We start from the raw sequence: 10,312 nt of genomic DNA on the forward strand, positions 1-10,312 counted from the left end.
ATCATGAACCTGATAATCACATTGTTACTAAAAGCAAGCAAACGGACTACAGAAATTGGGTAATTAGAAAAGGGGTTAGCATTAACACATGGCAATGATTACTCGACTCTGGAACACCTGGTTACTTGCGGTGCCAGCACATACTCTGGTTCTGTGTATAAGGCAGGAAAGGTAACTATGTATTCAGGGGATATTGTCATTACCTAAAAACACAGAACATCTGTCCTTATTTAGGGAACGTGGTAGCAAAAACACAAGCTGGATTGTGTACAACCGCAACAGTATACTCAGGGACCATGAAGCGGGGGGAGGGAAGGAACAGAAGCAAAAGCCAAGAGAGCAGTGTGCTGGTGGTGTACTTTCAAGATAATAATGAATGAGAGTTACTTTGCAGTGCCGTATTTATATCAGAAAGATCAGTGAAATCGAGCATTCCAAAAATACACATTTTGGAACTCAAAAAGTCAAGTGACTAAACAGCTAGTATTGTAGTAGGTTGTCAGTTCATTCATCTACTCAGCAAATATCTCCTGGGTGCCTAGTATATGATGGCACTGTACTAGTGCTAATAGAGTACTGATACAATAAAGTTATCGTCTGGAGAGAAGAAAAGGAAAGGGTGAGAAACAGACACAGATAGTTACAAGACACGGTGTTACGTACAGGAATAGGCACAGAATTCTGAGGACAGATGACATGAGTTTCCCAAATCAAGTGATAAGTGAATCTCAAAATAGAAGTAGTACTACGGGTAGACCAGGGGGTGAAGGATACTCTGGGAAACCCCACACGTATATGAATGAATAGTTTACAATGTTTTGGAAAAGGCAGGTAGTTTGGAAAAGGCAGAACCGCGGGATGTAAGAAAAAGCTCACGACGAAAACTATGTGCTGTTGAAGAGCTGAACCTTTCAACCTGTAAGCAATGGAGTACACATTAAAATATTTTTTAAGAATGACACGATCAAATGTGTGTTATGGACAGATTATTTTGGCAGCACTGTGTGAGCTGAAATGGAATTGGGGGCCTAAGATGTAAAGTGTATCTGTGGGTCTCAAGTTTCCAATCCAGGAGCCACTTTAATGAAGCAAAATATTTTACGAAACACTTCACTCCGTTCTACAGCTTACCCACCTGAGGAGTAACGACCTGAAATTTCAATGAATGGTAGTTCCCCCCTATAAATAGACATACACACACTTACTTCACGGTAGTGCGCTGCTGTGTGGTTTCTATTAAGTATTCCGAATTATTAAATGCCATCAGCTATAGATACTACCGGACACTCCCTGAAAAATCATAAACACTTCAGCCCAGACGACCTGGGGACCCTTGTAAGCTGCCTGTGTTCCCTCCCCTACACGTTGATCACCACCGACATAGAGCTATCAAGGAGCAAATCGATGAGCAACGGAGATGTAAGTGAAAGCGAGTCTAAGTGAAACTGACAACGCTGGCCTCGGGAAAGAGAAAGCAGGGGATACTCTCTGCGAAACGAACAAATCCAGAAAGAAGAGGCAGTGTCCCCGACGGAGCAGAGCTGTCAACGAGTATGTGTTGTCAGGAGCTGAAGAACGGCTAGCCTTGTAAGAAACGGCCGGTAGACGGAGCGCCTGTGACAACTAGTTGTAGTAGTTTGCAGGCAAGGGAGGAAAAGGACCAAAGTAACAGAGGCTGCAAGGCATTCTGGAGCGGGTTCTACACGCAGCGAAAACGAGACCATGAGAAAGACCGATGCCTCTTTCCGACCAGAGAAGAGGTGAGAGGGTGTGGAGCTGCGAGCTGAGACCGGGGTCCCGGCTGGAGGCGGGAAGTTAGTGGGTGAGGAAGAGGCACCAAAGGGATGACTGGAGTTTCCAGGGGCAGTGGAATCCGGGGGGCGTCAGAGGCCGGGAAAATGCCCGATCTCTGGGCAGGGGAAAAGGACGGACAGCTCGGGGACGCGGAGACGGAGAAGGGAAGACCGGAGGTGTCACTCGTGACCGGCCAGAGGCAGCCCTCCCGCACCCAGCCCGGTACTCACACAGCTCAGAGTACCGATGGCAGCCCCGTCCCAACTGCTGCAGATAGCGCTGCAGCACGTCCGTGAGGAGGTGGCAGGCGCTGAGTTGCACCGAGTCCCAGCCCAGCGCCTGGCAGATCTGCGCCACCGAGACCCTCAACAACGACCTGGAGTAACTCTCGCACATCCCGCTCCGTGGACTCCACCGCAGCCCTTGCTGCCACTCTCTCCACCCCCACCGCCTAACCTTAGCAGAGCCCTCGATTCATCCTCTAGGGCCCCCGCGGCGGGGAAATCGTCCCCCCGACCCCTGGCGACCACCTCAAAGCGCCAGCAGCACGGAGCGCGCCAGCCTGAGAGCCGCCATTTTGGGCTCGCTCCGCCTCCCGCTGGACGGTCGCCGGGGCGAGGCAGCACTAGCCGAATGCCGAGCGCGCCAATGAGGAAGCTCCGCCCTGTTGGAGCAGAGCGATGGCGTCGGTAGCGACTCTCGGGCCTGGGAGGATGCAGGAAACGGCTGGGCTGAGCGCAGGTGGAGGATGCGCCCGAGGAGGCAGGTGCTTGGGGCCTTCCCGGGTGGGCTCGCTTGGAGGGGACGGGAGAGGGGACCGTCAGGGGCTTAGGGGCCAAACTGGGAGTCAGGATATGAAATTGAAATGCGGGTGTTAGAGGGAAGTGGGAACCCGAGAGGCTGTGAGCTCAGGGGCGGGATTTGGAGCGTGGGAACTTCAGTGCCCCCAAATGCGGATCTGATCGGATCTGATCTTGCCTAGGCTGCTGCTTACGGTTGTGTAGGTTAAATCAAGCCCACGCTACTCGGAGGTTAGAAGCAGGCGAGTGAGACACGAGCCTCGGTGCAAAATTTATGGGAGCACCAGAGAACGGGCGATCAATCACATTTTAATTTAGTATTTTTACGAATCCAAGCCACTTCCCCTAAATACCTCCTCACTCGCCTCTTTTGAATCCCAGCCCTGAGTTCAGTAAAACTCAGTTGCCTACTGAGGGGGCAAACAAGTACCTTAAATCGATGGAGCGGGCTGAGAGAGTGGGGAACTGTTCTCCCAGCCCCGGACAAGTGTGCCAGATCTCTCGAAATTGCCGGAAATCTGGACTTTGTGATAAATCTCTCGAGTTGTAAATATTACCCAGCCTGAAGGCAATTGTAATGGCTGATCTAATGCTCTCTTAAGTATGCCCTTTCGTGTGCCCCCTGACCCCACCCCAAGCTTCTGGACTATTCCTTCCTTCCCCTCTTCTCTCTCCTCTGTATTTTCCTGTCAGTTTCTCTGTTCTTCTGCTTGGCACAGTGCATTTAGTATCTGAGTTTATGTGCCTTTCTCAATAAATCGTGTTTCTGAGTGGATCTACGTTCTCCCTATAGGGAGTATTCCAGAACTGTGAACATAATAGATACTCAATTTTTAGGAGTCTTAAAACCACAGTGCAACTGAAAATGTGGTGCTTCAGCCAAATGACAATTCTGCAGAGATGATGCTTGGTGGCAGGGTGCCTATAATATCTTCTTCAATGACACCTGTATCCCTAAGATTATCAGGGACCTTTGGGAAGCACACTCCACTAGACACTTTTAGTCCTAGCCTTACTTGACCATTTTGTAGCCAGTTGATAGTGTTGAACACTATCTTAATTTTGAAACTATCTTATATCTTGGACTTCACAATAGCTTGTTCTTTTGCTGTACCTTCAATATTTCTGGAGGCTCCTTCTTTTTTTTAAATTTTTTTTATTTTTTATAATCATATAATATATTTTTATCCCCCGGGGCTGGAGGCTCCTTCTAATTTCTATATTAGACCCTTCTTCATTTGCCTGTGTGTGTGTGTGTGTGCGCGCGTGTGCACACGTGTGTGTGTGTGTGTGTGTGTGTGTGTTCAGCTCCTTAATCCTTTATTTCAGAAAATTTCAAACCTACAGCAAAGTTGAAATAGAAAAGTGTAAGCACAGGCATATACTTCACCTAGATTCACCAATTGTTAATGCTTTGTTACATTTACTGTATACGTATACACACATACTTTTTTTTTTCAGAACAGTTTGAAAGTAAGTTGCAAACTTCATCACACTTAACCGAAAAATACTTAAGCATGAGTCGCCTCAAAGCAAGAACACCCCCCCACACACACACACATAACCATATGTCACAGGTTCAGTTCCCCCAGGAAGTCATGTCTGGGATGGAGATCAGCCTGCAGAAGGTTGAGAGTGCTCCAGTGGCTGTTGAATTTACCCATGGTCCATCAACATGGGGCAAAAGAATACCAAGAGACACTGAACCAGACCACTTGGATGCCGACCAGGTCTCCTTGCTGCCCACTGTGTAACTGCTGCGTGGCTTCCTAACGATCACGGTCAATCACCCCTGCCTGCATAATGACTTCTCTTTCTGTGTGCTGACCCCTGGCTGAAGTGCCCAGCTGGCAATGGTAGCTGATATTTCTTTTTTTTTTTTTTTAAGATTTTATTTATTTATTTGACAGAGAGAGATCACAAGTAGATGGAGAGGCAGGCAGAGAGAGAGAGAGAGAGAGGGAAGCAGGCTCCCTGCTGAGCAGAGAGCCCGATGCGGGACTCGATCCCAAGACCCTGAGATCATGACCTGAGCCGAAGGCAGCGGCCTAACCCACTGAGCCACCCAGGCGCCCCGGTAGCTGATATTTCAATGGGACTCTTGTGTGTCCCGTGCCAAAAGCATTCCCCCTTTTGCAAATTAGAACTGTCAACCTGGAGGAACCAGAGTTGCGGGGACAAGGACAGTTTCGCAGGCAGGTCACTGAGAATTATGTTTGTAGGGGCCCAATTATCCAATGATACATGGAGAAACAATGAGGACCACTGGCCCTGCATTCTTTGGGTCCTTAAGGATGCCACTAATTTCTCCCTTCCCCTTCCTCCTCTGAGCCGCAGGACCAATCTCAAAAACTTTTTTCAGGAACCTGTGTGGAAGTTGTGCCAACTTCCCTAAATATCTAATGTAACTACACATCAAGAAATCAGGGAATCGGGGCACCTGGGTGGCTGTGTGGGTTAAAGCCTCTGCCTTCGGCTCAGGTCATGATCTCAGGGTCCTGGGATCGAGCCCCACATCGGGCTCTCTGCTTGGCGGGGAGCCTGCCTCCACCTTTCTCTCTATCTGCCTGCCTCTCTGCCTACTTGTGATCTTTGCCTGTCAAATAAATAAATAAAACCTTAAAAAAAAAAAAAGAAAAAAAAAGAAATCAGGGAATCAACCACTGACTGGGTCTATCAACCAGGGACCCAGTACTTCATTTATTACTGGGCTCATCTGCCCTCACTCTAACAGAGGCCCACGATGACTCTGCATCTTCTGGTTTCAGTCTCAACTCTGCCCCTTGTTCAGCAATTCTCAAAATGTACATTTTGAGTATTTCCTTTCTCCAGTGGGTGGTTACTTGAGTCAATGGCTGTTGGTTCCTTTGTGGGAGGAGGAGAAAAATCATTCTCTCTCCATTTGGTGTTGACTTCTTCCTCTTAAAGCCTTAAGAGTTTCCGTCTGAAAATTGGCTCAGATCCAGATGCTGGGCAAGGAGTCATGGCTGCTCACTGGGGCAACTGTCCTCAGCCACCTAGTTGTCTATCCATGAATGGTTTGATTTTGTTTGAGGAGCCCACTCATTGGCTACCTGTCTGTTTCACCCACCCTTGTCCTGGGAACCATCTCTAAAACTCATCAGGTGACTTCCTCCCCATGCCTTAACTTCCCTTATCATGAGCTCATGTGCATGGCTTCTGACTGATATGCAGGGAAGCCCAGCCCTTTTTGCCTGTACTGTTGTACCGTCCTATTGTCCCCACTTTGCTTGAATATCTGAACACTGATACCTCATACCAGCTTGTTTCCTTTTTATACCGCCCTAGTTCGCCAGTGGTAAAAAGTGTTACAACCTGCACATTCTGGAACTATCTACCTTATGCCAGGACCTTATGCTCCATCTACCACCAGTGCTGAGGGCCTTGGGACCAGCCAGATGGTGACCCAGATCCTAAAATCTGCTGCCTCCACCCCTTCCGATACAAATTGATCCAAGCAAGACTGTCTGGGAAGCAGCCTTCTGAGATGGAGCTCAGTCCATAGGAGTGCTCTTGAGATCAGGACCCAGGAATGGAAAGAAGGTAGAGGTGGGAACGGAGACCTCCTCTGCTGAGTTCCGGCAAGGGGGACTGGCTTTATATTCCCACACTGAGCAGGCGTTGGGTGTGGGCTGCCAGGAGGGTGGGGGCTGGGACCTGGGGCAGGGCAATCTCCAGCTGAGGCAATGCCAAAGAGGGTTAAGTGCTAATGGCTGTGTCCTGACACAGTTCCAGAAGCTAGGGGGCAGGAGGAGACACACCCCTAAGTCCTGTTGGGAGGGTTTAAGAGGAGCATCACTCTCCACTACACCGTAATACGTTGTTGCACACACAGACTCTAGAGTGATACAGTAGTACATTACCCAGGATCCAGTGGGTATTCAGATCTTCCCATGATCCCCAAATGCCTTTTATAGCTTTATAATTTTTCAATCCAGAATCTAATTAAGATTCACTCACTGCATTTCGTTGACACGTCTAGAGTTTTTTGATAAGATTAGGTCCCCCCCCCAGTTGTTTTTTAGGGCTTTCGTTTATTTCTTTTTTGTCTTTTATTATATTTTTGCAAAGTCTAAGTTTTGTTATTGTGTTTTCCTTTTTTTTTTTTTTTAAAGGACAGTCATCTTATAGAATGTCTTGCAGTATTTCTCACCTGATTAGGTTCATGCTAAACATTTTTGGCAATAATATTCTTACACAGGTTAACAGCAAGAGTCATTTTGTGCCATCGCTAGTGACGAAGTTTGGTCATTTATAAACCTTAGGTATCAACCAGTCTCTCCATTGTGAAGTATCTTTTTTTTTTTTTTTAACTTTGAGATTAATATGTAATCTACAAGGTGATACTTTGAGTTGATTTGACCTGCTTCTCCCCAACCTTTCACCACTCTGGTTCTATGAGCTTCCATGTCTGGTCTCTTTCTGAGTCAGTCAGTCATTCTTTGGTGGTTAAGAAGTGGTGATTTTTCTAATCCCAGCATCTCTTTCTACCTTTCTCAGCAGATGTTCTAGAAACTTGTCTCATTTTTTTCTAGTATGCTATTAGTATGGAGTCAGACATTCTTTTTTATTCAGTGGGCTAGAATCTCTTCACATTATTATTCTTTTGCTGCTTCAATTGTACCGTTTGGCCAGCAGACGCCCTTTCAGTCCGGTTGCTGTATGCTTTTAACGCACCTTGGTCATTCACTGGGTGTTTCTGTAGTTGGTGGCACCAGATTTTTCCAGGCTCACCTTATGCTTTTTCCTGCCCTAGACTAGGAATTAGCCACCTCTCTAAGGGGCTCCAGTTCTTCCCAGTGAGGAGCACTACTTAGAAACCAAGATACGAGCTCTAGCTGACCTTCATTATTACTGGGGTGTCATTGCTTCAGGGCCTTTTAGTAGAGAAAGCTAGAAAAACGAAGATTCCAAATGTCTTAAGTATACACTGATACCTGATTCAAACCCCTAATTCTATATTCCTTACCTCCTCCCATTTCATATTAAATCTCCCTCCTTCCCAACTTGAGAACCCTGTTTTCTTTTCTTTTTTTTTTTTAAGATTTTTTATTTATTTTGTCAGAGAGAGAGAGAGCGAGAGCGAGAGTGAGCATAGGCAGACAGAGTGGCAGGCAGAGTCAGAGGGAGAAGCAGACTCCCCACGGAGCAAGGAGCCCGATGTGGGACTCGATCCCAGGACACCGGGATCATGACCTGAGCCGAAGGCAGCTGCTTAATCAACTGAGCCACCCAGGCGTCCCGAGAACCCTGTTTTCAATTGTATCAAATATTTGCTTTCTCCTCTAATACCTTTGCCTACTTTTTAAGCATTTGTCCTCTTTTTATATGCTTCACTCTGGTAATTTTCATGGTTATATAAAGATGACTCCCTAAAATAATGATTTATCCTAAAATTTTTTCTAGTTCAGACTAGTGTAACTAACTGCATCTTATCAATGACGAATGTCTATCTGGACGAATGTCTATCAACTCAAATTTAGCGTTTGATGGATGCCCTAAACAAAACTCATCATTCTGTTCTTGGCCGTATAGTTCAGGAGGGCAGCTAGTGTTCATCTCAATTACTGATCAATGTCCAGTAGACAGCATCATATCTAGCAGGCAGTCAGTGCCTGATAAATGTACGCCTTCTACAATTCGTCTTGCAGTCGCTTGTAGGCTTAGAGCACAACTATCTCTACTAATCCTGAATTAATGCACTTTAATGAAACAGTGAATTTTACCACATGTGTTTTCTCTCAGTGAAGGTGTTTTGGGAGAATGGATTTGAGGTGAGCTCGTGGTGGCAGGGAGACAAGAGCCTTCTCCAAGAGCTGCAGCGGTGGGGACAAGGGGTAGCTGCTGTCCGAGTGTCACATCATCTGCTGACACACTAGGAGGACCCAGTACCGGGGGACTGATCATCTTGAAAGCAGAGCTCTGACTCCCTCTAGGAGCCCTAGTCATTATCTGGACACGGCAGTGCTGGGTACTGGGATTAAAGAACCCGTGCCCAGCGGGTTCCAGCCCAGGCGGAGGGGGCCCCGGTGCACTGGGGGCAACACCTCCTATTCAGCACACCCTGTATCAGATGCTAAGTATTTGGCAAGCATTAGTTCATTTGATTTTCCTAACAACCCGACACACTAACTACTATCTTCATCTTCACTTTACCAATGTTAAGACGATGGAATCAGTCACTTGCTCCAGATCATACCGCCCGTAAGGGTTGAGCGGGGTCTCCATCCCACAGGTGCCACAAAAAGTCATAGAACAGATATTTTAAGATCTGCAAGGTCTTAAAAGGTTTACCTATTTACCTGGAAGATTTTCTCCAGCAAAATATGAGCGAGGGGAGTGACACAGGAAATGAGATCAAACCCAGATGAGTGACACACCTGACATAAGACCACTGATGGAGCAGAAAGTCACACTCGAGACAAATGGAGGGCTGGCGCCATGAGGCCCCACAGCTGTTGTCCCCCGTTCCAAACCTGTGAGTCTGTTATGCTGAGTCTCATGGATTTCTACTCAGCAATGTGCTTACATTCCTGCTTTTCTCCCTGCTGTGTTGTCTACAACATGCAGCTCACCCTCAGAGAAGCATTCTGCTGTCCTTGACACTGGAGGTGGACCAGCGTGTTTAGAAGATAAAAAAACGCCCCCGGCCCCATTCCTTGCTAACATTCCTGAAGGTGATCTGGTACCTTGAACACACGTACGTGTCCACCTGATGCCTCAGCCTCATTCATCAACCCACCCAGTGACTCTTACAAAGGCTCAGGGAAGCTAGAGAAGGACCCTGGGGGCCGTCCAGCTTCTCCCCCGCAGCCCTCTTATAGGAAGGCAGTACCGTTCCTTACAGGCTTGTGGTTGCTCATCAGTTTTCCTATTACTCACTGTTCAATTCATTTTTGTGGAAGCAGTTGGCAAAATAATAAAGCATTTGAAGACATCTTTCTAAATAGATGAATTTATTTAATGGTTTTTAGAAGAGCACCATACAAATTGAGAATGGGTATATATTTTTATTATTTTTTTATAGTTCCATAGTCTTTGTAATTTATATATTACTTTTATAATTTATATATTGCATTTGTAATTTATAAAAGCAAAAAAACTAGGCGATCCTGGGTGAGTCAGTCATTAAGCATCTGCCTTCAGCTCAGGTCATGATCTCAGGGTCCTGGGATCAAGCCCTGCATTGGGCTCTCTGCTCAGCGGGAAGCCCGTTTCTCCCTCTCCCACTCCCCCTGCTTGTGTTCCCTCTCTCACTCTGTCAAATAAATAAATAAAATAAAAACCTTTAAACAAACTTATTTTCCTATTTTAAACAAAAAGAAAACCCTGACATATTGGCATGGCTAACTTGTGCATAATCAGGCTGGGCATCCAGTCTTAATGGTTATCTAAATGTGAGTATAGAACGAATTATACTGAAAGGTTTCTCAGTGGAAAACTTGGAAAAGATATTTAAATTTTATTTATTTATTGAAGATTTATTTATTTGAGAGTGAGTGAAAGGGAGATCACAGAGAGGGAGAGGAGACTCCCACTGAGCAGGAAGCCCAACTCGGAGCCAGGTCCCAGGACCCTGGGATCATGACCTGAGCCAAAGGCAGATGCTTAGCGAACTGAACCACCCAGGTGCACCTGTGTTTAGACTTAATAGATAAGAAAGAGCAAATGACTCCTACAGCATTGTTACTTCATTT

General features: G+C 46.5%; 1 protein-coding gene and 1 long non-coding RNA gene across 3 annotated transcripts in view; one reads left to right on the forward strand and one right to left on the reverse strand.

Annotated features, from left to right (window-relative positions):
• TAF3 (TATA-box binding protein associated factor 3) overlaps positions 1-2,392 on the reverse strand; it is a 172,633-nt gene extending 170,241 nt beyond the window's left edge. Inside the window, exon 1 of the mRNA XM_004757957.3 lies at positions 2,025-2,392. Within this exon, the coding sequence (XP_004758014.1) occupies positions 2,025-2,190 (166 nt within the window). The 5' untranslated portion in view covers positions 2,191-2,392. The remainder of the gene's footprint in view (positions 1-2,024) is intronic.
• A 9-nt stretch (positions 2,393-2,401) lies between these two features.
• LOC123389793 lies at positions 2,402-9,562 on the forward strand. 2 transcript variants are annotated; one of them, XR_006604450.1, is made up of 3 exons: positions 2,402-2,560; positions 5,904-6,158; positions 9,186-9,562. It is a non-coding gene; the product is annotated as an uncharacterized LOC123389793 (long non-coding RNA). The 2 variants fall into 2 exon arrangements; XR_006604449.1 differs by lacking the exon at positions 2,402-2,560 and having other exon boundaries at positions 5,210-6,158.
• The last annotated feature ends 750 nt before the right edge of the window (positions 9,563-10,312 follow it).

This window comes from Mustela putorius, unplaced genomic scaffold (genome assembly GCF_011764305.1).
Source record: "Mustela putorius furo isolate JIRA1106 unplaced genomic scaffold, ASM1176430v1.1 tig00004033_pilon_pilon_pilon, whole genome shotgun sequence".
Classification (NCBI taxonomy): domain Eukaryota; kingdom Metazoa; phylum Chordata; class Mammalia; order Carnivora; family Mustelidae; genus Mustela; species Mustela putorius.